This window comes from Capricornis sumatraensis, chromosome 5 (assembly GCF_032405125.1).
Source record: "Capricornis sumatraensis isolate serow.1 chromosome 5, serow.2, whole genome shotgun sequence".
NCBI lineage: Eukaryota > Metazoa > Chordata > Mammalia > Artiodactyla > Bovidae > Capricornis > Capricornis sumatraensis.
The window spans coordinates 12,730,121-12,756,464 of record NC_091073.1 but is presented as its reverse complement, the minus strand read 5'-3'; the positions used below and the strand labels follow the sequence as shown (position 1 = coordinate 12,756,464).

Sequence of the window (26,344 nt, the reverse complement as noted above, 5' to 3'; positions counted from 1 at the left end):
GACCCTACAGACGGCAGCCCACAGGCTTCTCCGTCCCTGGGATTCTCCAGGCAAGAACACCGGAGTGGGTTGCCATTGCCTTCTCTGATGCATGAAAGTGAAAAGTGAAAGTGAAAGTGAAATCGCTCAGTCGTGTCCAACTCTTAGCAACCCCAGGGACTGCAGCCCACCAGGCTCCTCCGTCCATGGATTTGCCAGGCAAGAGGACTGGAGTGGGGTGCCACTGCCTTCTCCACATGCTGCACAGTGAGGTCAAATAAACAGAATTTAAAATAAATGAGCATCAATAACACAAAAGATGTAATTCATGCCCTGAGCAACTATTAATAACATACAATTTTATTTCATCAATCTTATCTCTTCTTTACCTATAATGTTTTTAATTAATGCATTTTTCATTAAAATTGAAAAAATAACCATAAGTTACTCTTACTCCTCCTTAATCTGTTGTAGATATTATCTACTCAGTCCCTTTTTGTTAAACATTTCTTTATCACTGTCTACACTTTTCTTGTAGCTAAAATACCTAGAAAATTAATGAGATGTTAGGAAATACACAATTGTAGAACTAAGACTCTATTTTCAGGACCAAAACTCAGGACACCTGATCTAAAATCAAGAACTGTTCAAAAAAGTTCAGACTGCATGTGATTGCTCCAATGTCCATCTTCCACTCACTTCTAATAGTTCAGTAACAGATATTTTAGAAGAGTGGCTCACAGTCATTTCTATCATCAAACACACTTGTGGGATATGACACTCTCAAAAACTGACCTGCACTAACTATAGCAGCAGAATTCTCAAGGTGTGTGATCTGGGATAGGAGGAATTTTCCTGCCCCCAATCTCCATTCAGGGAGCATTTAAAAAACTGCCACCCTCCACACCATCACTGTTTTATAGAGCTGGTGCAATCCCCATTTTTGAAAATCCTTTAAAATAAGAACAAATAATGCTCTGAGATAAGTAGAGTCATAGCCCAGCCTTAAGGCAAGGAACAGACTGAAGGAACGTATTTCTTTGGTTTCCACTAAGACATATGTCATGGGTAATTGTTTCATACTTGGCACATTCCCACAGGCGAACTCTGGAATGTGCCAAATTCCTGGTCCTCTAACTGCAACTCAGCCCTCTTCTTTCCCACTCAAGAAAATACATCAAAACACAGTGGAGAGATCTCAATCTGCCACTTTTTTTATAGGAAGCTATTTGCATAGTTAATATTTCAGCTGATCAGAACGCAGCTCCAACTATGTTTTGGAGGCCAAATAGGCTAGAAGGGATAGTCCCAAACACAGAATACGAAAATACATTGTAAACATCACACTTTATAGACATTTCACATGAGAGTATGCAGAGACTGAGATAACACAATCCACAGATTCAAAAACACATGGAACTGAAGACTTCAAGACCTTCCCAGACGCTCCATCCAGTTCCAAGTCTCTTTCAATACTTAAAAGTCTGATTTGCCAGGTTGGAAAAAACTATCTGTGGAAAGTCAAATAAATACTCTACCTGATACAATGTAGGCTGAGTCTACAATTACATGTTGAAGCAGGTTTTCTACTTTAACTATATGGTCATAATAGTGTTTTAAAAGTTTCCCCCACACTTCCGTTAGCCATGCATGTAAGATATCACATCATGTAATTTAAAATTTAGAGTAGCTATTTAAAAAACTTACACACTGACTTCCCTGGTGGCCCAATAGCTAAGACTCTCTGCTCCCAGTGCAGGGGACCTGTTTGCTGCCTGGTGAGGGAACTAGATCCCACATGCTGCCAGATCCCATTGCAGCCAAACAGACAAATAAAAAGAAATATTTTTTTAAAAAACTTACACAAAAAGCTATTAATCTCATTATTAAAAATTAAGCATACAATGTTTCAGTGTAAGACACTGTAATAAAGAGTACTGTCATACTTTCAGATCATAAAACTTACACAGTTTTAAGAAAATGCCCAGACTCGTATATTGAAAAGGAAGGGAAAGAGGGAGGAAAAATGGAAAGAAAGGAAGAAAGGGAGAAAGGAAGGAGGGAGGGAGGGAGGAAAAGAAAGGAAGAATGGCAGAAAAAAGTAAAATAAAAAATTTTTAAACTGAATAAAAAATTGAATAAGCAGAACCTACTTGATATTTCAGAAAATACCCTGATATCAATAAAGACTGAAGGCAGGAGGAGAAGGGGACGACAGAGGACGAGATGCTTGGATGGCATCACCGATTCAGTGGACATGAGTCTGAGCAAGCTCTGGGAGATGGTGAAGGACAGGGAAGCCTGGCGTGCTGCAGTCCATGGGGTCGCAAAGAGTCGGACATGACTGAGTGACTGAACAACAACAACTTTATATATTGAAAATAAAATTGACTCAGAAGGAAAAAGTACTCCTTCCTGAAGAGCTCCTTCAGGAAGCCTGACACGGATCCATTCTGGAGAAATCAAACTTGCAATATAAGAGCATTTTGCTGGTTCCAATTTTTGATAACTGTGCCTTTTGTAAATTTTAGGACACAGAAAATAAGAAGAGTCATGAGCGTTTTGGACCCTGCATGAGAACTAAGTCACTCCAGGCGTGTCCGACTCTTTGCAACCCTGTAGCCCTCCAGGCTCCTCTGTCCATGGGATTCTCCAGCCAAGAATAGCGGAGTGGGTGCCACCTGAGAATCACCTTTGGACTGTAAAAAAAAAAAAAAATTAACAAATGTATCATCTTCAGAGAAGCATCATTTAGGCATCACAGCACCCTAGAGGTCAGCACACTCCCAATCGAGCCTAGATGAGGATTCCAGTCCTCAGAAAACCCTCGCCCCTGGCTTAGTTCGTTGTTACAGCTCCATGAATAAGAGGCCATTTCAAACCTGTGTGTTGTGCTTAGTCGCTCAGTTATGTCTGACTCTCTGTGACCCCGTGGACTGTAGCCCACCAGGCTCCTCTGGCCACGGTGATTCTCCAGGCAAGAATACCGGAGTGCGTTACCATACCCTCCTTTCCAACCCAGGGACTGAACCCGTCTCCTGCACTGCAGGCGGATTCTTTACCAGCTGAGCTGCCAAGAAAGACCAACACAACCAGGATTTGAGGATTATAAATTAGTGGCTCGCATTTCAGTCAAAAGGAAAATGGGTATAATGTACTTCCTAGAGCTGGATCCAATCATAAGTACCTGGGTTGCATAGAGAGACTTCCTAAGCCAGAGGTCAGCTTTCTGTAAGTGAATTCAAACATGCAAATGAAAGCACTGTCTGTAAGGGAACATCAGCCACCATACAGGAGAGGCTTCCCACAGTCTAACCCACCTGCTGTCAGGATATACAGTGCCCACAGAAAGAGGATGCTGTTCAGTGCTTTTCACTTCCGTAACATTCTGTCTTTGGAGAATGAAGACTATCAAAGTGACTGACTCTCCCAAACTGTCATACGTTTTGCATTTTGGGACATGTACCTCCTCTGCGAATCTTTAGAGCACTAGCCAGACATTCGAGCCACTGTCTGGGACTAGATATAATTATGGAAATTATGTCTACCATAATTAGGGAGAGGGTAAATGTGATCAAACGTTTATAGAAAGGAAAAAATGAAGCATAGATGAAGTTTTAAGAATCCGAAAATTTCAACAAAATTCCCAAAGAGAGAATTAAAGAGGAAATGATGTTCTTTCTCAGCCACCTAAAATGCTGAATTGGAAAGATAATGACTTACCAAAGTACTGACATCATCAGGAAACAGTCTGTTAATTTCTAGACCTCTTTTCAGGTGACAGGTTCACAGCATCCCAGGCTGGCAAACACGGCCACGGCAAGAGGGAAACCAGATATAAAGTGACATAAAATCTTCGTATAAAGAGACAGACTGAGTCGTGCCCAAGCCCAGAGCTGTAAGGCAGCAGGAGCTGGTCAGTCTGTGAGTGCCAGTGGGATGTTCTTGTGACATCAACTGGACTGAGAGGCAGGTTCTGAGCACATTCAAAGCCTGAGATAAAACAGACATCGATTCAGCTGCCCCTCAGCACCACCAGCATGGATACTGAGTTCCCTATAGAAAACGTCACAGTATCTGCACATAACACACACATTTTCAATGTATTTTACTTTTTTCTGTATACTTTTTTTTAACTGTTTATTTAATACTGGGGTATAGCCAATTAACAATGTTTGACAGTCGCAGGTGAACAGTGAAGGGACTCAGTCATGCATCCACACGTACCCCTTCTCCCCCAAACTCCCCACCCATCCAGGCTGCCACGTAACATTTAGCAGAGTTCCACATTTTCCCCTATACTTTAAAATCATCTCTAGATTACTTATAATACCTAATACAATGTAAATGATATGTAAATGGTTGTAAGTACAATGTAAATACTATGTAAATAGTTGTAAATAGAATGTAAACGCTATATAAATAGTTGCCAGCATGCAACAAATTCAAGTTTCACTGCTTGGAGCTTTCTGGGATTTCCCCCCCACCCCCCACCCTCCCCCCCCCGCCCCCCGCCCCGAACATTTTCAATCCAAGGTTGGTTGAATGCATGGACCCAAAAGCCATAGAGAGGGAAGGCTGACTGTGAAAACCTGCTGCACAAATCTCTGATTAGGAAAGGATCATGACAAGTTAATCTTGTTTCCCTGGTGGCTCAGATGGTAAAGAATCTGCCTGCTATGTGGGTGACCTGGGTTTGATCCCGGGTTGGGAAGATCCCCTGGAGAAGGGAATGGCAACCCACTCCAGTACTTCTGCCTAGAGAATCCCATGGACGGAGGAGCCTGGTGGGCAACAGTCCACAGGGTTGCAAAGAGTCGGGCATAACTGAGTGACTAACAACAACAACGTAGCAAGAAAGATGCCTTGGGAAGGCTGGAGTGGAGAAGTGAGAGACGGAACAGTAAGACCAATGAAAGGGCTGCTGGCGTAAAATAAGCAAAGCTGATGAAGTCCTGAACTAAAGTGGCAGCAGCTGGACTGGTAATAAAGGCATTAAAATAAGAGGTGACTGTCTGATAAGGCAGAAAGGTCGGTGAGAGATGGATGGCAAAAGGCCTTAAAAGTCAAGCTAGCAGTTTGGACTAGAACCTGCAGCTAACATGGAGCTTTTAAAGCATTAAGCAGCAGAACAGCACAATTTGTATTTCAGATCCGTCACTGTATTAGAATAGGAGGCAAGCTGTAGGCAGGGACGCCAGTCAGAAGGCTACTGCTGTCCAGACAAGAGAGGCTGAATGCTTACCTCAGCAGTGGGAAAGGATGGAACACAAGGGAACAAGAACCGACCCAAAGCATGGATGTGGGGCATAGAGGAATGTGTAGGATGGGGTCATGTTTCTGCCTTCAAAAATCATGTGGCTGTGAAAGCAACCACTGAGATAGGAAAGAGAAAGGGTGCACATTTAGAGAATATAGGAATTAGTAACACAGGTGACCCCTGAACAATTAGGGGTGCCAACACCCTGCTCAGCCAAAAATTTGAGTATAGGGCTTCCCTGGTCGTCCAGTGGTAGAGAATCCACCTGAAAATGCAGGGGACACGGGTTCGATCCCTGCTCTGGAAAGACTCCCCCCATGCCGAGGAGCAACGAAGCCCCTGCGCCACAATTACTAAGCCTGTGCTCACAATGTCTAAGCCCTGTGCTCACACTAATGAGCCCGTAAGCAGAGAGCCTGTGGTGCCAACTACTGAGCCCATGCACCTACAGCCTGTGCTGACAATGTCTGAGCCCGTGCACCCAGAGCCTGTGCTCACAACTACTGACCCCGTGCACCTACAGCCTGCGCTCACAACTGCTGAGCCCGTGCACCCAGAGCCTGCGCTCACAACTACTGAGCCCGTGCACCCAGAGCCTGCGCTCACAACTACTGAGCCCGTGCACCCAGAGCCTGCGCTCACAACTACTGAGCCTGTGCACCAAGTGCCTGCGCTCACAACTACTGAGCCCGTGCACCCAGAGCCTGCGCTCACAACTACTGAGCCCGTGCACCCAGAGCCTGCGCTCACAACTCCTGAGCCTGTGCACCAAGTGCCTGCGCTCACAACTACTGAGCCCGTGCACCCAGAGCCTGTGCTCACAACTACTGACCCCGTGCACCTACAGCCTGCGCTCACAACTGCTGAGCCCGTGCACCTACAGCCTGCTCTCACCACTGCTGAGCCCGTGCACCCAGAGCCTGTGCTCACAACTACTGACCCCGTGCACCTACAGCCTGCGCTCACAACTGCTGAGCCCGTGCACCTACAGCCTGCTCTCACCACTGCTGAGCCCGTGCACCCAGAGCCTGCGCTCCACAACGAGAGCAGCCACCGCAGCATGAAGCCCAGCCCTAGCCCTCATTCTCCGCAACTAGAGGAAGCCCACATGCAGCAACAAAGACCCAGCACAGCCAAAAACAAACAAATATATGTCTTAAAAAAATAAATCTGAGTATAACTTGATAATCAGCCCTCTATATCCACAGTTATGCACCCACAGATTCAACCAACTGCATTTGCTTTAAAAACAATCCACATGTGAGCTGTGGTTCAAACCCATGTCATTAGAAGGCCAACTGTACTTGATACACTGAAATCCAGGTGACTACAAGATATAGAAGCAGAAACATCCAATGGGCAGCTGGATAGACTTAACCATGCTCAGACCCTCTGCTGAAATACCTATAAAAGGGAAGAGACAGGAAACACAGATAAGAAAGTAAAGAATCATGGTTTCCTCAGGGTGTATGATCAGTAGTGGGACTGCTAGGTCATATGGTAGCTTTATCTTTAGTTTTTTAAGGAACCTCCATACTGTTCTGCATAGTGATTGTATCAATTTACATTCCCAGCAACAGTGCAAGAGGGTGGATGAACCTAGAGTCTGTCATACAGAGTAAAGTAAGCCAGAAAGAGAAAAACAAATATGAACGAAGATATATGGAATCTAGAAAAATGGTAGTGATGAACCTACTTGCAGGGAAAGAAGAGAGGTGCAGACAGAGAGAACGGGCTGTGGACACAGGGTGGGAAGGAGAGGGCGGACAGCCTGAGAGCGGCCCTGACGTACCCTCTACCGTGTGCTCAACAGAGAGCTGGTGGGGGCTGCAGCGCAGCACAGGGGCCTCAGCTGGGTGTCCGTGATGCCCGGAAGACGTGGAGCGCAGGGCTCCAGAGGGAGGGGGCGTATGTATACAAATGGCTGATTCACACTGGGGCACAGCAGAAACTAACACAGCATTGGAAAGCAATTACACTCCAATCTAAAATAAACTTTATTTATTTTTTTTTTTTTACTTTATTTTACTTTACAATACTGTATTGGTTTTGCCATACATTGACATGAATCCACCACGGGTGTACATGCATTCCCAAACCCAATAAACTTTAAAAATAAAATAAATTATGCAAATAAAAGAAAGGAAAGAATCAATTACACGAGCTTCTGGAGGGGACACAAGGGGAAGGAATCAAGAGGAAAGGAGGAGAAACCAGAACAGGAAAAAAAGACATATCTTCCTCTCAGGTAGAGAAAAACAGGAAGTATGATTGTAGCAAATAATGTACACGTATAGGCAAGGGGCTAATGCCTCATGTTGTTAAGGGTTCTAAGAAGGTTGTTATCAGTTGAATTGTATCTACCAAAAATTCCTATGTTTAAAGTCTTAAGTTACCCCAGTCCCTCTGAATGTGATCTGACTTGGAAACAGGATCACTGCAGATGTAATTAGTTAAATTAAGATGAATTTGTAACAGTAGTCATTTATGGATGTAAGGGTTGGACCATAAAGAAAGTTGAGCACTGAAAAATTGATGCTTTCAAATTGTGGTGCTGGAGAAGACTCTTGAGAGTCCCTTGGACAGCATTCAAATTGTGGTGCTGGAGAAGACTCTTGAGAGTCCCTTGGACAGCAAAGAGATCAAATCAGTCAATCCTAAAGGAAATCAACCCTGAAGGTTCATTGAAAGGACTAATGCTGAAGCTCCAATACTTTGGCCACCTGATGTGAAGAGCTGACTCACTGGAAAAGACCTTGATGCTGAGAAAGACTGAAGGTAAGAGGAGAAGGGGGTGGCAGAGGATGAGATGGGTAAATAGCATCACCAACTCAATGGACATGAATCTAAGAATAGTGAAGGACAGGGAAGCCTGGCATGCTACAGTTCAGAGGGTCACAAAGAGTCAGACACGATTAGCAACTGAACAACGATAAACCAGAGCAGAGACTGAGTGAGCCCCTAAGTAGAGTGAGCCCCTAGTTCAGTATGATTGAGGTCCTTATTAAAAGAAAAGGTCGGGGGATTTGGATACACACCCACTGAGGGAAGATGATGTGAAAACACATGGAAAAGAGGACCTTCTACAAGTTAAGGGAGGAAGCCTGGAATAGATGCTTCCTTCACAGCCCACAGAAGGAACCAAAGCTGCCAACGCTTCGACTTCAGACTTCTGATTACTGTGAGACAATAAAACGTCCGTTGTTTAAGCCACTGAGTTTGTGGATGTTTTTCTATGGAAACTCTAGCAAACTAATAGAGAGGGAAAGTCATGCAGAAAAGGAAGGAGGGTTGGATGAGGGCAGTTAGAAGGTTTGAGGGGAGTGGAAATGTTTCAGCAGGAAACAGGTCAGCCACACAGTACAAGGCTGTGCACTGCTGCCTCGGGTTCCAGCAAAGAATGGAGACGATAGATTTATTTACAGAGTGATTTCCTCAAGCAGCTTTGGCAGCCACTGCGTAAGAGAGGGAAAGACGCCAGGTCAAAATCGAGAGCTGGCGGAGTAGATCACAAGCAAAGTACAAAGGGGCAAGGCCATCGAGGATACCGTCAAGGGAGTGATATACCATGAGTGGACAGAAAGGAAACAGGGAAGGCAGGATCAGTTGTGGGCTGGAAGAAGGAGGCAAGGTAGGCAGAGGAGGGGTCCTCTGCAAACTGGAAACCAGCATAGAAGAGAAACAAGGAGTATAGCCTCAGCAACAGGGCTGCTGCTGCTGCTGCTGCTGCTGCTGCTGCTGCTGCTGCTGCTGCTGCTGCTGCTGCTGCTGCTGCTGTGTCGCTTCAGTCGTGTCTGACTCTGTGCAACCCCATAGACGGCAGCCCACCAGGCTCCCCCGTCCCTGGGATTCTCCAGGCAAGAACACTGGAGTCGGCTAAGGAACCTGTTCCCAAAATTTAGTATTTTAGATGAGGAAGTCAGGGAGGCCCGAAGCTGCGACACTGTATACGACACACACATCATTCACAAGACACTGAGAGCTCCGGTGATGAAGACAGTTAGGGTGAAAAGAGAATGCAAAGGCTTCTATCACCATCAAAGGATGGAAAAGAATCACCAGGAATATCCCCAAAATATTCGTACCTGACCCCTAGACTCTGGTTCACATTTAAAAAATCACTGCCGTATCTATCATCTTGGGTCTTAGAGTTATACCTTTATACACAATAGCAAAAGAGGGACAAGAGCTAGAAACTGAGATCAATGCACAATGCCCCATCTATCTCCCAATCTGGGCTGGCTGAATCCATAGGTGTGGAACCCCGATATGGAGAAATGACTGTAAAGTTCACATGGATTTTTGACTGTGTGGGGGTTCAGAGTCCCTAACACTGGAAGGAGTCTGAAATGCAGTACTTGGATGCAACCTCAAAAACGACAGAATGATCTCTGTTCATCTCCAAGGCAAACCATTCAATATCAGAGTTATCCAAGTCTATGCCCCAACCAGTAACATTGAAGAAACTGAAGTTGAACGGTTTTATGAAGACCTACAAGACCTTTAAAACTAACACCCAAAAAAGATGTCCTTTTCATTATAGCGGACTGGAATGCAAAAGTAGGAAGTCAAGAAACACCTAGAGTAACAGGCAAATTTGGCCTTGGAATGCGGAATGAAGCAGGGCAAAGACCAATAGAGTTTTGCCAAGAAAATGCACTGGTCATAGCAAACACCCTCTTCCAACAACACAAGAGAAGACTCTACACATGGACATCACCAGATGGTCAACACCAAAATCAGACTGATTATATTCTTTGCAGCCAAAGATGGAGAAGCTCTATACAGTCAACAAAAACAAGACCAGGAGCTGACTGTGGCTCAGATCATAAACTCCTTATTACCAAATTCAGACTCAAATTGAAGAAAATAGGGAAAACCGCTAGACTATTCAGGTATGACCTAAATCAAATCCCTTATGATTATACAGTGGAAGTGAGAAATAGATTTAAGAGACTAGATCTGATAGATAGAGTGCCTGATGAACTATGGAATTAGGTTCATGACATTGTACAGGAGACAGGGATCAAGACCATCTCCATGGAAAAGAAATGCAAAAAAGCAAAATGGCTGTCTGGGGAGGCCTTACAAATAGCTGTGAAAAGAAGAGAGGCGAAAAGCAAAGGAGAGAAGGAAAGATATAAGCATCTGAATGCAGAGTTCCAAAGAATAGCAAGAAGAAATAAGAAAGCCTTCTTCAGCGATCAATGCAAAGAAATAGAGGAAAAGAACAGAATGGGAAAGACTAGAGATCTCTTCCAGAAAATTAGAGATACCAAGGGAACATTTCATGCAAAGAGGGGCTCGATAAAGGACAGAAATGTTATGGACCTAACAGAAGCAGACGATATTAAGAAGAGGTGGCAAGAATACATGGAAGAACTGTACAAAAAAGATCTTCACGACCCAGACAATCATGATGATGTGATCACTAATCTAGAGCCAGATATCTTGGAATGTGAAGTCAAGTGGGCCTTAGAAAGCATCACTACGAACAAAGCTAGTGGAGGTGATGGAATTCCAGTTGACATATTTCAAATCCTGAAAGATGATGTTGTGAAAGTGCTGCACTCAATATGCCAGCAAATTTGGAAAATTCAGCAGTGGCCACAGGACTGGAAAAGGTCAGTTTTCATTCCAATTCCAAAGAAAGGCAATGCAAAAGAATGTTCAGACTACCGCACAGTTGCACTCATCTCACATGCTAGTAAAGTAATGCTCAAAATTCTCCAAGCCAGGCTTCAGCAATATGTAAACCGTGAACTCCCTGATGTTCAAGCTGGTTTTAGAAAAGGCAGAGGACCCAGAGATCAAATTGCCAACATCCGCTGGATCATGGAAAAAGCAAGAGAGTTCCAGAAAAACATCTATTTCTGCTTTATTGACTATGCCAAAGCCTTTGACTGTGTGGATCACAATACACTGTGGAAAATTCTGAAAGAGATGGGAATACCAGACCACCTGACCTGCCTCTTGAGAAATCTGTATGCAGGTCAGGAAGCAACAGTTAGAACTGGACATGGAACAACAGACTGGTTTCAAATAGGAAAAGGAGTACGTCAAGGCTGTATATTGTCACCCTGCTTATTTAATTTCTATGCAGAGTACATTATGAGAAACGCTGGACTGGAAGAAACACAAGCTGGAATCAAGGTTGCCAGGAAAAATATCAATAACCTCAGATATGCAGATGACACCACCCTTATGGCAGAAAGTGAAGAGGAGCTGAAAAGCCTCTTGATGAAAGTGAAAGAGGACAGCGAAAAAGTTGGCTTAAAGCTCAACATTCAGAAAACGAAGATCATGGCATCCGGTCCCGTCACTTCATGGGAAATAGATGGGGAAACAGTGGAAACAGTGTCAGACTTTATTTTTTTGGGCTCCAAAATCACTGCAGATGGTGACTGTAGCCATCAAATTAAAAGACGCTTACTCCTTGGAAGAAAAATTATGACCAATCTAGATAGTATATTCAAAAGCAGAGACGTTACTTTGCCGACTAAGGTCCGTCTAGTCAAGGCTATGGTTTTTCCTGTGGTCATGTATGGTTGTGAGAGTTGGACTGTGAAGAAGGCTGAGTGCCGAAGAATTGATGCTTTTGAACTGTGGCGTTGGAGAAGACTCTTGAGAGTCCCTTGGACTGCAAGGAGATCCAACCAGTCCATTCTGAAGGAGATCAACCCTGGGATTTCTTTGGAAGGAATGATGCTAAAGCTGAAACTCCAGTACTTTGGCCACCTCATGCCAAGAGTTGACTCATTGGAAAAGACTCTGATGCTGGGAGGGATTGGGGGCAGGAGGAGGAGGGGACGACCGAGGATGAGATGGCTGGATGGCATCACTGACTCGATGGATGCGAGTCTGAGTGAACTCCGGGAGTTGGTGATGGACAGGGAGGCCTGGTGTGCTGCGATTCATGGGGTCGCCAAGAGTCGGACACGACTGAGCGACTGAACTGCACTGAACACTGGAACTGTGAGTAATAGAAGGAGTATATCTCAACATAATAAAGAGCATATATGACAAGTCAAAGCTATCATGCTCAATGGTGAAAGTTTTCTCTCTCAAATCAGGAACAAGAAAAGGACAGTCCTTTTCACCTGTCTTATTCAAGAAAGTACTGAAAGTCCTAGCCAGAGCAATTAGGCAAGAAAAAGAAATAAAAAGCATTAATTTGAAACGACGTAAACCTGTCACTATTTGCAGGTGACATAATGCTAGATATGGAAAACTAAAGATTCCACCAAAAAACTGCTAGAAGTAATAAATGAAGACTTCCCTGGAGGCCCAATGGTTAAGAATCACCCTGCATGGGTTCAACCCCTGGTCCAGGAGAATTCCACATGCCTCAGGGCAACTAGATTCATGTATGACTACTAAACCCATGTGCCGAAACCTGAACACCCTAGGGCCCATGCTGTGCAACAATAAGGAGCCTGCACACTGCAATCAGAAGGCTGCAGCTAGAGAAACTAATTGCCTTGCTCACTGCAACTGGAGAAAGCCCACACACAGCAACAAAGACCCAGCACAGCCAAAAACAATGAATTTTTAAAAATAAAGAATAAATAAATTCAGTAAAGTTTCAGGATGCAAAAATCAATGCCCAGAAATCTGTTGTTTCTATATACAAATAATGGACTATCAGAAAGTCACATTAAGAAAGCAATTCACTTTACAACTAAATCATGAATCTAAAATATCAAGGAATAAATCTAACCAAGGAGGTGAAAAAAACCTGTACGCTGATAACAACAGGACACTGATGAAAGAAAGAAATGGAAAGATATTCCATGCTCATGACTGGAAGAGATAATATTATTAAAATGTCCACATCACCCAAAATAGCAAATAGAATCTAATTTCACAGTTCTCATAGAAACAGTGTAAACAATTCCAAAATCTGTATAAAACCACAAAAGACCCCGAATCGCCAAAGCAATCTTGAGAAAGAAGAACAAAACTGGAGGCATCATGCCCCTGATTTCAAGCTATATTAAAAAGCCACAGTAACCCAAACAGTATGGCATAAAATGAGACACACAGGTAAGTGGAACAAAATAGAAAGCCCAGAAATCAACTCACACGTATATGGTCAGTTAACGTACAAAGGAGCCAAGAATATACAGTGGGGAAAGGACACACTAATAGTGTTGGGAAAACTGGATAACTATATGCAAAAGAGTAAAACTAGACCTCTATCTTATCCCATACCCAAAACAATAACTCAAATGGATTAAAGGCTTGATTATAAGACCTGAAACCCTAAAACTTCTAGATGAAAACACTGGCAGTAAGCTCCGTGACATCAATCTTTACAATAATTTTTGGACCTGACACCAAAAGCAAAAATAAATAGCTTCTGCACAGGAAAAGAAACCATCAACAAGGCATATCAACAAGGCAACTGGATTATAGAAAGAATTGCAAAGGCAATCCACTGAATGGGAGAAAATATTTGCAAATAGTGTATCTGGTAAGGGATTACCATCCGAAATATATAAAGATGTAATACAGTTTAACGGCAAAAACCAATTCTATTTAAAAAATGAGCCGAGAATCTGATCAAACACTAAAGAAGACATACAGATGACCAACAGATGTACTGTAGAGCCCTGTGACTACAGTTAACAGTGCTGTACTAAACATTTGAAAGTTTCTAAGAGTAAATCTTAGAAGTTCTCATCACAAGAAAAAAAATTTCTGTACCTATGTATAGGGACAGATGTGAACAAAGACTTCTTGTGGTGATTACTTTGCAGCATGTACAAACACGGAATCATTATTGAAACTAATACAATGTACTATAAGTTAATAAAGAACGAAGGAAAGTAAGGAGGGTTAGAGGGAGAAAGGGAAGGGAAGGAAAAATTTTAACTTCTTCCAAAGAAATCCACATTTCTTTTTCTCCTCTTTCTGTTCAAAGTCAAACATTTACACGACCTACAGAAATACTCTACATGAATAAGGGAGTAGCTACCACGCTCCCCCTCTAGGCACTCTAGAGAAAGCCACTCCTTGAGATAAGGCACTCTCCAGCTCATAAACACTGAGGAAGGAGTCGCCACACCTCACGCATATCTAAGAATTGCACCCAGCCCCCAGATTCCAAGGCTCACATCTTAATTGGATTCCAGTGGACTGTTTGAGTTCCCCAACTCCCACAGGAGAAGTGGAAGACCACGAAAGGAATTCAAGAAAACTTCTACCATTATAATCTGAAAACGATCATACAAAACTCAGTGACTTCTTGTTTACATAAGCACCGATCTAGTACACATTTCAGATCTTGGTAAAACTGTAATTTTATGTTGACTGTTTTGCAGGATTCTGTGCTGCACTGACAGATAGAAAGCAACTTGAAGATCACAGTCTTACTCACTGGTTTCACAAATGAGAAAACTGAGTCCTGGGTCAAGTAAATACCTGCACAAATAGCTAGGAAGTGGCAAATGAGAGTCCATGTTGGCTGACCCTGGGATGAACTTTCTCTTCATTTGCAACATATATTCACTCATATTCAATAGATATTTTTTGAACATTAACCACATGCAAGACACAGAGGAACTACAAAACTGAACGCAGGCAGTCATTCCTTCAGGGAATCTAAAAAATGGTGGTTTTTAGAGAGTAGTTTTACAGGCTTAATATGCAAATCATCACATGCAGTCTTTGAAATTTTAAGGGAATATCTGAAAATAATTCTCCTCATAGACCTAATACTTACCTTCGAATTTAATCTTTCCATCCTCCTTGTAGCCCTTCCACTACAGAAGGCAGAGGTCATGGTAAGATCATCAATAATGACGGCAATGATGAAGACAAGGACAATGACAGGATGAAATGGAAGACATTACTATGTGCCAGTGGCTGTCCTGGAATCTTTATACACTTAGCTTATCTAATCCTCCCAATATGAGCTTCCCTGGTAGCTCAGATGATAAAGAATCTGCCTGCAGTGCAGGAGACCTGGGTTCGATCCCTGGGTCAGGAAGATCCCCTGGAGAAGGGAATGGCAATCCACTCCAGTATTCTCGCCTGGAGAATCCCCTGGACAGAGGAGCCTAGCGGGCTACAGTCCATGGGGTTGCAAAGAGTCAGACACGACTGAGTGACTAACACACACACAATCCTCCCAGTAACCTTAGGAAGGAGGCACTATCACATCTCTATTTTATAAAAGGCCTGGGGAAAGGAAGTTGATTGTCCTTGAAAGTGTGGTTGATCTGGGGCTTCAAGCTTGTCTTTACTCATCCTGTCTCCCAGGCTCCTGGCCCTGGGTCCTCCCTTGACTAAAGAAAAATCACCTGTTCCCCCGCCCCGGACCTCAGTTCCTCCACCTTTGAAACAATGAAGTCAAGCACCTGATTTCCAACGTCTCCTCAAGATGGAACCTTCCGTGATTTACTGACTTAAGGTATCTATCCCATCTCTTTCCTGTAGCAGAGGGAAAAAATGGCTGTATAAAAGTTAAGGATAGGGGTTCCCTGGTGTCTCAGCTGTAAAGAACCCGCCTGCCGATGCAGGAGACACAGGTTCAGTCCCTGATGCCAAAGAGCAACTAGGCCCGTGCGCCACAACTGGTGAGCCTGTGCCCTAGAACCACCTGCCACAGCTGTTGCAGCCCCACACGCCAGAGCCTGGATTCTGCGGCAAGGAAGCCACCCGAGCGAGAGGCCCCTGCACCATACCTGGGGAGAAGCTTGCACAGCAAGAAAGACCCAGCACAGCCGAAACTTAATTAAGCAATCAATTCTTTTCTAAAAAAAAGCTAAGGCTAATTTTCCCCCAAACTGCAAAATCCAGACGTTCAGCTACGCCGAGGTGTGGGGGTAAGGAAGGGCACGAAGTTACAGGTTTCACTCATGAGTCCTGAACTCCATCTAGGTTCCAGCCTCAGGTGTTTCTGAAAGCTGATGTCACCACCACGTGGCAGAATAACACACAATCATTCATGGTATTTAAACAAGACAACAGGTTGTTTAAATATCTAACAAAGATTAGGTGTCATCTGTAAAAGTACTCAAAAATAGAGGTTGAAAAAGAAAGTGGGATAGAATATATGGGCTATAGTTTGGGGAGCAGACAAGCTTGAAGCCCCAGATCAACCACACTTTCAAGGGCAATCAACTTCCTTTCCCCAGGCCTTTTATAAAATAGAGATGTTTTTGTTTGTTCTTTACACAAGAAAAGAGCGAAGGACATTTAATAGCAGATGTAATTGAATAATAGGATTAGGGAGGTTTTTCTTCTCTTTTTCCTTATTTTTTTTTAAATGTAAACTTAAATTACCTCCATTATTAGAGGGGCGAGTTTTCTTTATACAGAAAAGGTGCTCAATATTCTCACACTGATTTCTTCCGAGAAGAAAGAAAACACTCTCCGGAAAACATCTTGGTAACACTGCGGAAATTCCAGAAAGACAGGTTTCAAGGAGAAAAGCATTATGACCCACTATGGATGGGAAAGAAAAGACTCCTTTATTGCTTCAGGTCTAGAATCACTAAATTTTACAGCATATCTCAGGAATGTTGGCAGGGAAAGCTGCTTTGGAGTCCAGGGACACGCAGCTTGTAGAGCTTGCTGTTCACTCACTCAGCCGTGTCCGACTCTTTGCGACCTCATGGACTGTAGCCCACCAGGCTCCTCTGTCCATGGGATTCTCCAGGCAAGAATACTGGAGTGGGCTGCCACTTCCTCCTCCAGGGGATCTTCCCAAACCAGGGATCGAACCCGTTTCTCCTGCATCAGCGGGAGCATTCTTTACCGCTAAGCCAGCTGGGAAGCCATGTGTAGAGCTGGACCCAGTGGGGAAAAAAAGAACAGGTGCAACAGACGAAGTGGCAGACCGTGAGAGCCAAATGTCTCGGGCACCTTCCAGAAATCCTGGTCTGGTGCAGGTTCTCCCTGAGTGCCCCTGTCCTGCACCACAGCCAGCCACATGGCCCAGGGAACTTTCCATTAGCACATATGGCCTTTCCTCTCTGAAGCACTGCAGCACAGGGGGTTGGGTAGCTTCTTTCATGGAATCTGCAACTGTTAAAACAAATCAAACCACAACCAAACTTATCTATTCTTCCATCAGACTACAGGATAAGTACATCGTGTAGATATATATGTGTTCACACATAAACATACTGTGTGTGTGTGTGTGTGTGTGTAACAGGATAAGTACATTGTGTAGATACATATGTGTTCACACATAAACATACTCTGTGTGTGTCTGTGTGTGTCTGTGTGTGTGTATAAAGGGATAGGCTACCCACTCCAGTATTCTTAGGCTTCCCTGGTGGCTCAGATGGCAAAGAATCTACCTGCAATGCAAGACCTGGGTTCCATCCCTGGTTTGGGAAGGTCCCCCACCAGAGGGCATGACAACTCACTCCAGTATTCTCGCCTAGAGAATCCCATGGACAGAGGAGCCTGGAGAGCTACAGTGCTTGGGGTTGCAAAGAGTCAGACATGACTGAGCACAGATACACACACACACACACACACACACACACACACACACGGCCCCGTTTACAACATATATCAATGACAGTGGCTTTAGATGGTAACAATGAAACACTTCACTCTACAGAGCTCTTGAGAATATTCTGGAAACACATTATTTGTCTACTGATTCCCACAGATACTGTCAAAAATTCAGAGAGAATACAACTGAAAAATCACATTCAGAGTGCTATTAATTACATAGGAAGCCCCTGCCTTTCTGGAACAAGGCTACTTTGCGTCAAGTAGATAAAGACAGATCTGATAGGCAAAGAATGGGAAAACTAGAACAAGAGAAGACAGCACCTCCTCTGGGAGCCTGACAGACAATCTGTGGCGTCAACATCGCATCACGCCCTCGTTGGGAGCAGTGGGACCCGACCTGCCAACAGCTCCAGACTTGCCCTGAGCACACACATCACACTGGGCTTCACCAGCACCACCATCAGCAGCAAAGCAACGAAACAACAAAACAAGGCTTGCAGGAGTCTTGTGTCCACTTATTAATTTCAAAAGACACATTTCTGTTGACTGATAACAAAATTCAATCTGAACAGTTATTTAAAATTGGAAAATACAATGTAACTAAATAAAAAGATGCCATCGCTTGTTTGTTTTTCTAAGGCATTTTTTTGATTGTTTGCTTCTAAGTGCAAAGTTGACACCTCCTGAGTTTACCTGGCAGTAATCAAACACTTCTAACGTTAGATAAAGAAATTTAACCTACCTCTTCAAAGGTGGTGTCCTCTTTCTTCAAGGCTATAAAATAAAAGGGGAAAGGAAACAATTATTGTGAAACATCTCAAAGAGGCCAAGTGTCTAAGTTCTAGGAAATAAAAAAAAAGTAGTATGGTGTTTCCAATTCAGAAAGTAAAATTGTACCCTAATCTGAATAACAATGTTATGATACAAATATGAAAACTGCAAATGATGGAAGTGCACAGCACGCATCTTTGTGAAGCACTTTCACAAATATGTAAATGAAACTACACTCCCAACTATGGAAAAGAAGTAGGCATATCTTTCCTCTAGTTCTCCTTTAGCAGAAAATTGTTTTAATCAAAGTATGAAGGATTCAAAAAGGGAATCTTAAAGAAACTTCCCCTTAAACTTCTGCTCATCTACCATTATGCAGGGGGTGGCTGGACCTCCCAAACCGATTGTCAGGAAGACACTGACTCTGCACAGGGCCCCAAATGAGATTCTCAAACTGGCAGAAGTTTAAGTTTGGTGATGAAAGATAAGATGTGCAAAATAAGCACTGCAGAAACATAATTCAAACATTCTCAACATCACTTTTCTAACAGGGTATCACCAAAGGAAACAATACATTTGGGGTGTTTCATAGGAACAAGCAAATACTTGAAATTTACTTGAAATATTTATACCCTCAGAACAGGCATTTAATTACTCAGAACAGAAGTATTTCATGTTTAGCTGACAAACACCTAGGTCCTTAAATGCTACAATTATTTAGAATGTTTGAGATTGAAAAGAATGCACAAAGGAGAAAATTTAACGGAAATCATGAGTTGGAGAAACGTTTCAGATGTACACAACTGTGCATAGGGGCTTACTGGTCTATACTCTAAAGTTCGATTCAGGCTGAATAGAGTAGAAACTAGAAAATCTTTATCACCCAGACTGGACTATTTCCTTCTTGCCACCTAAGTCTTACCAATTCCTCCAACCTTCTGGATAAAGGGCTGGGACCTATAGGTAGAAAGAAAAGGAGGAAAGAGAAGGGAGAATTGCAGGTGTATTTTCTAATATATAAAGAGAAGGAAGCCAGATAATCTCCCGTATACACTATTCTCAAACCCAGGACACCACAGGGGAGAATATTTTAAGACCAAGAAGTCTACCCCTTCATGGAACACTTTATTACTAAATTGACACCTTGCACTGTTTCTTAACACCGAATCCCTTCCCTGAAGAGCAATTAGTGGTAACAAAAAAGCCCAATTAAAGTTGTCTTTGCCAAATATTTATCAGGTCACTGATGAAACTCTGACCTAAACAAGCATACAACATCCCGTTATTGATTACATTCCCTGATTGTCATTAATCATTCATGTAAACACAAACTCACAACTGTCTTCAAGGATATCATGGAATAACAAGCATATTACATTTTTCTGGGTTAACAAAGGGGTATAGATCAAGCCATTTAACAAAATCAGATATTCTACTCAGTCCTCTGCTCAGACCCTGCTCCCTCCAGAAGTCTTTCCATGATCTAAGACTAAAATGGTATCCCTCCTATGTTCTGCAACAGCGAATGATGTGAATCTTCCTGGTAGAATTTGTCAAGGCTCATTCATTGGCCTGTCTTCTCTTAAAGTCTTGGAGGGACAGGAACCAGTATCAATGGCCACTGACTCTGAACACCAGCCCAATATCCAGCACACAGAAGGTACTCAATAATTATTTGTGAAATTAATGAGCTGTACTTCAAGGGCAAAAGAATAGCATCTCACCCTCTGAGATACATTAAGTTTTGGCATATGAAAACCAGGTACGATTGTCTCTTATGAAAGAATCCAGGTACTACTGTCTCTTATGAAGAATCATAGATATAAATTCCATGTCACAGTTTTCAAAGTAAAGTCTTTTGAAACTGCATGGGGAAGGGGAGGATATGGTGCAGAAGTTCAATCCTTCAGGTGAACCTTTAACCTTACATTTCTCTTTTTGACAGAATGGATTTATCAAGTGACAGCTGGACTCTAAAATTACACTCTTACAGAACGAGGTAACAAACCCCCAATTTCAACATAACCACAGCCTCTTCCTTTTTTTCAGTTATCTCACAAACTTCATCTTTTAAAGAAATGGTATACACAGGGTTCATCTCAAATATCACAGAGTATAAACTTCCTTTCTCAGGGAGATAATCCGAGTAAGTGGGAAGAAATGCATTCAAATGAATATGAAGAAACATCAGTTCAACCTTAACCTCACATTAGGTATTACAGAAAGCCTTTCTCCTTCTAAGCAGTCATCTGAAAATAAAAGAAACAAGGAAAGAAAAGAGGAAATGGATTTTAATATTTAAACAATCAAGTTCCCATTTGTCTCTATTTATGCTAAACTAATTTTTTTTAAAAAGTGAGACAACGATAGTAATTCCTAACTAACACTATTTAGCAAAAAACCGTAAATATTCACTACTGAAATCAATGGATGACTTTGAAATTCAATTACACCCATCTTACAAAAGAACTATAGCTGCGTCACTCCCTGGCAGATGTCATAAATTAGAGTGTTATGGCTTGAAAGCCAGTGTGTTTTATTAGACCTTTTATAATTGAGTAATCTCAGATCAGCTGCATTTGAAGTGGGTAGTGACAAAGTTGGCTGCTCTTGCATGTGCAAGTAAATTAAACATTAGCAATGTCACTGATATATAGTTAGAGCTATTATTATTAATCTTTTATAATAATGGATGATTAATCCATAATTAATGAAAATCACAGACTTTCAAAAACTGTCCTTATTTTCTGTAGATGATTACTAATTTCTCATGGCTAAACAATGATACTATATATTTTACCATATAACAAACTATACTTTTGAATCATACTAAAAAGCAAAATAAAGTCAGTATGTTTATTTCAAAACCCATAGTAGGTTGGTTAAAGGGAATGAGTATACTGAGACGTTGAATTACTCAGCAGGAATAAATCATTCACTCTTTGATCTCCTCAAGAAGTACCAAAGAAGAAAGGAAGAAGATAGAGGACATAAACTGAGAAATCAGAAGGAACAGTCACAGCCTCCAGGATCAGCCTTCACCCTGGGACAGATATTCACTGGATAGCTTATGTATTTTATCTAATCTAATCTTCATAACGGCCTTAAGAAAGCTGACAGATGAGGACTCTGGGATTTAGGGAAATTCTGCTAGCTGGCCAAGGCACACAGCAGGCAACAGAAATGGGATTCGAACCCAGATCAGCATAACTCCCAAACCCATCCATTTTTCAGGGTAACTCAGCCCTCAGGTCAACGGCCACTTCTTTTCTCTTGCTTTCCACCAGAAGATCCATATGTCAGGATGGTGTCATCACTAACATAACACATTAGGAACGTCTATGGAGTCTTCAATCCCATACGACACAGGACATCTTATGCTTTACTTAACTAAGTGCCAATAACAAAGTGACTCGAAAAGCAAGCTCAGAGATGAGGGACCTGCCCAAGGTCACTCCACTACAACTGATGACACGGGAAGCCCCAATCCACCTGACGCACAGCCCCTACCTTTAATCTATACTCTAGGTAATCCCACAGTGACGCTTCAACTAGACAGCCTCCTGTACCTTAAAAATCCTTAAATACAGGGATCGATTTCACTGCTTTTTGATTCTGCAAATAAAACTTTAAAAAATATGTAGATAACAAAGACTTCTCTTCTGTAATGCTACTTCTAATGAATGTCTTGAGCTTGGTGTACTATCAGAGTCACTCTTTATCTCCTTTTGCAGTATTCCAGAATGAGATTTGCTATTCAGAATCGTGACCCTCCACCAATACGATAATCAGGTATGTTCACAGCACTGTACTGCTTCTGAAAAGGAGCAGGTAAAAATCTACCAGAACTTAGAAGACATTTTCACAAGAGTTGGAATCAAAAGGAGCTCCACATCACTAAATCTCTGTAAGCTATAAAATCCAATTAACAACATCACATTTGCCAGCATTGTAGTTAATTCAAATTTTACTGATGGTCGATCAAAACCTTGAAATTATTTAAACATAAGGAATTTTTATATTAATGTCCTTGGCTTCTTACTGAGACTCAATTGCAATGAATTATTTAACTCAAAACTGGAGGGGTTCCAACAGAGTCATTAGCATTAGTAAATATACACTTATGCCTTTTAGAACAGGGCTTAATGGACTCCAGAATCTGCCTCTGTGATAGTTTGGGTAGGGGGCTCAAACATCCTTCTTAATAATGCACAGCAACTCAACACCTTGCTCTCTCACACTTTTCTTGGCTTCAGACTTCATTTGAATGCAAGGGCTCTTCATAGGCATCCCTAACTCATAAAACTGCAAATACCCAATACACAAAATAAATAAACCAGGGCTAAATACTGGTTTCATACCATAACTTTATGGTCATCTTGGGAAAGTTTATGTATACCATACGAAATTTTTTAAGTTAGAAGACAACAAAGAAATCTAGATTTAAAACATATTTTGACTTGAGGGAAGTTTGCATTTTCACGATGCACTTATACCACTATCTTTAAATGAATGGATGGAAGGACAAGGACTATTCTCAGATGCAAGAAGCACCTTATGTTTAATTTCCACTAACACCTTCATTAACACGATGACATGTTAAACAAGTGAAACAAAGGCTAGAGGGACTCCAAAGGCTTCTTAGGGACTCTGAGGTATTATTTTTAGTACTTGTACCATTTTCCTGCTGAATACAGTTGCCTGTGTAAATGAAAGTTCAGATGTTAGAAAAGGTAGCCGCCGATGTAAGTAAGGTTAAAGGGGGGTTTTCTGGCCAACCCTAGAAATCGAAGCAACCCATTCCACGTGACACTGTTGTCAGCCTGTTATAGTCTGTGACACGGATTTATTCTTAAATGTCCCAAATATTTCTCGGTCGGCTATCTGTCGGTCAATTGGCCGGCTGATTTAAAGACAATAGCCCTGGAGCTCCAATATATGGAAGAAGTTTGGGAGACTCACTCCTAAAATGTTCAGACAGGTTCACAGCGCGCTTTTCTCTGCAGCAATGGAAAGATTCAGACAACTCGGGACTCAACAACCAAATCTCGCTTTCGAGGACTCGAAGTACCGAACAAAAGATCCCAAGGTATCTGTCCCACTTCTCTTTAGGCTGGATGTTAAACAATACCACGGCACAAACTCAACATTTCACCAATTCCCAAAGTTAAATTATTGACTAATACCAATACGAAGGCCTGAGAGCAAAAAAAAAGAAGAGTGACCCAGGCGGCCGCGCAGCTGGGAGCGCAGCGGGGGACGGAGCGTGCCCTCGCCTGTCCCCCGCGGGCGCGAAGGCAGGAGCGCTAGCGGCGAGGAGAGGCAACCCAAGTCTTCGGCTTAAAATCATGCAGAAACGAACCCTCCGATCATGAGGGGAAGAGGCGTCCCTCCTTTTTGTCGTCGCCCTCCCCCAGGTCCCGGGCACTGTTCCCCCCACCCTTGGCGCGCAGCGCACCCCACGCCAGTCCCGGGCGGCCCCTGAGCCGCTAGTGCCAGAAGCGCGGGGCCGAGGGCGCCGGGCCGGGTGCCCGGGACAGCACGCCACTTACCAATGCGGCTGAAACTATCCGACAAAGTTCTCCGCAACTTCTTCATCTTGCCGATCTTCTCGGCCGGCTGCGGCTCAATGAGGTCGCACATCTGGGCGACACGGGGCTCGGGCAACTTCCCCAAACTGGTCCAGAGCGGAGCGCAGACAACGGCGAGGGCGCGCGGCGCGGCGAAGGCGGCGCCTCCTCCGCCTCCTGCACCTCCTCCACCTCCTCCTCGGACCGGGAGGCGAAGCGCAGGGCCGGGGAGGCGGGCGAGGAGCAGCAGGCTCGGGCCTGGGCCGCGGCTGGACGGGCGGGGGCGTTCTACGTGGTGCCGGGGGCGGCCGCGATCGCCGCCGCCGCCGTGGTGGCCCCGCGCCGCGCCGCCGCCGCCCAGCTCATTTTCCCTCCTTTGTAACCGAGAGAAGCGCGGCCGGCGGCCGGCGGTGGGGGCGGCGCGGGCGGAGGCGGGCCGGGGGCGGGCCGGGGACGAGGTGCGGGCGCCCGGGCTGGGGGGCGGTCGCCGAGCGCGCGGGGCGCGGGCGGGGAGAAGTTCTCAGCCCCGAGTTTCGGGCGCTCGGGAGAGAAAGCCGCGGCGCGGACCCGCCAGCCGCCCCGCCCTCAACCCCCTCCCGCCTCCGCCGCCGCCTCGGCCCCGCCTTCCCCCTGGCGCAGGCCCCCGGGGCGCGGGACTCCGGCGCGACCTCGGCCCCCGGCCCGGAGCCCACGTTCCCTGCCGCCCTCCGCGGCCCGCCCGCGCCCCCGCGCGCCTCCCCCGGCGGCCGGCCCGGCCCGCGCGGTCCAGGACCCCGGCCGGCGGAGGAACGCGATCGGGCGAGGCTGGGAACCCGGTCTCGCGCTGTGGGGAGGCCCCGAAAGGAAAGGGGGTGAGGCTGGATCGTTTATCCCAGCGGGTTTGTCCCTGCCGCGATCGCCTGTGAAAAGAGCCGGGGGGTAGAGGTGGGGTTGGCTGAGATCGCTTCCTCTTGGTCCGAGGAGTGGAAGAGCCTCGGGGATGCACCCAGGTTTGACGATGACTTTTTATTTTTCTTCAGTTTTGACAAGGAAACTGAAGCGAAAGAACTAAACAGGAAGGTGGGCCCGTTTTTTTTTTAGGAGAGTCAAGTGCAAAAGCAGAAGCTTCAAGTGTTAAACTCCCCAGGCAGGGCAGGGCTGGTGGTCTGTTCCCTTCATCCCCCGTCACCCTGAGTGACAGACGGTAATGTAGACGCGGCTGATTTCTGATATGAATATCCAGTTCTATAGTAAGTAGCAAGCAGAAGGCCTTAGTCTATTTACCATTTTTAGAATATGGTTCTAAATTGAAAGGCTTAGAGGCAAAAAAAAAAAAAAAAAAAAAAATTCAGACCTCCACTTCCCCAATCTCAAAACAAGAATTTTAAAAGAGGAGTTCGGGCTTTATAAAATCCCAGAACCCACAGTTCACTCAGCAGACACACATCGTCTTCATCCTGAAGCTAGGCTCCAAAAGTCTGTTTCCCAAGGGAGAGAGAAGGAAGATGGGGGAAAGGCCTGACTGTTGATTTCGGGCCAGCAAACTCCTTATGAATAGAAATGTAGTAATCTTGAGTCATCTGGCTATGAAAGTAATGAGTCTGTGAGCATGTGACAATGCTATTTGGTTTAAAGGAAGTTTTAGGGAGTTTATGTTTTATTAATAGATTTTTATCTGAAAACAAAAACTAGCCCCCTGCCTTCCTTAAATTGTGAGGAGGAACACTTCGATTTGTTCTGCTCTGCACTGAGCACATTATAGGGTCTTGATAAATGGCGACTGATAAAAGACAGGAAATCAACCCAAGTGGGGAGCAGAGGAGTGTGGGGAATTCCTTAAGAAAGTTAAACTGATGAGTTAAAATGGATGTTGGGTCCTGGTGCCTCTAACTAGACGTTACTGACAGCACCAAGTGTGGCCTCAGACAGGAGAAGGTTTGACTTTTGCCACTACGTCAGGTCAGTTGGGCAGAAAGGTAGCAGCAGGTTTGAATGAAAAGTCTAAAGCCGCCAATCAAAATCCGGATGGGCTGTACCTGTCAGTCAACAGCGTTGAAGCAGTCATTAACTGAATGGACTCTGACAACTGTGCCCCTGTGGCTAGCCTACTAATCCTATTATTCACTCTGACAATGTTGTGTGTGTGTGTGAATGCTTATATATATATATGTATATACATATATATAATTCATATTCTCTGTTTTACCTTCCCAGTAGTTAGTATCATTGACTTTTTAAAAGATCAACTTCTATTTGAATAAATTATGGTGTATGTAGTCTATGGTATAGTAGGTAAACATTTTAA

At 43.9% G+C, this 26,344-nt stretch overlaps 1 protein-coding gene across 1 annotated transcript in view; it reads right to left on the bottom strand.

Moving 5' to 3' along the window:
• CDK14 (cyclin dependent kinase 14) overlaps nt 1–24,150 on the bottom strand; it is a 666,485-nt gene extending 642,335 nt beyond the window's left edge. Inside the window, exons 1-2 of the mRNA XM_068972760.1 lie at nt 24,043–24,150; nt 18,462–18,493 (exon numbers count right to left, since the gene is read on the bottom strand). Coding sequence (XP_068828861.1) covers nt 18,462–18,493; nt 24,043–24,133 — 123 coding nt within the window. The 5' untranslated portion in view covers nt 24,134–24,150. The remainder of the gene's footprint in view (nt 1–18,461; nt 18,494–24,042) is intronic.
• Nucleotides 24,151–26,344: the final 2,194 nt, after the last annotated feature.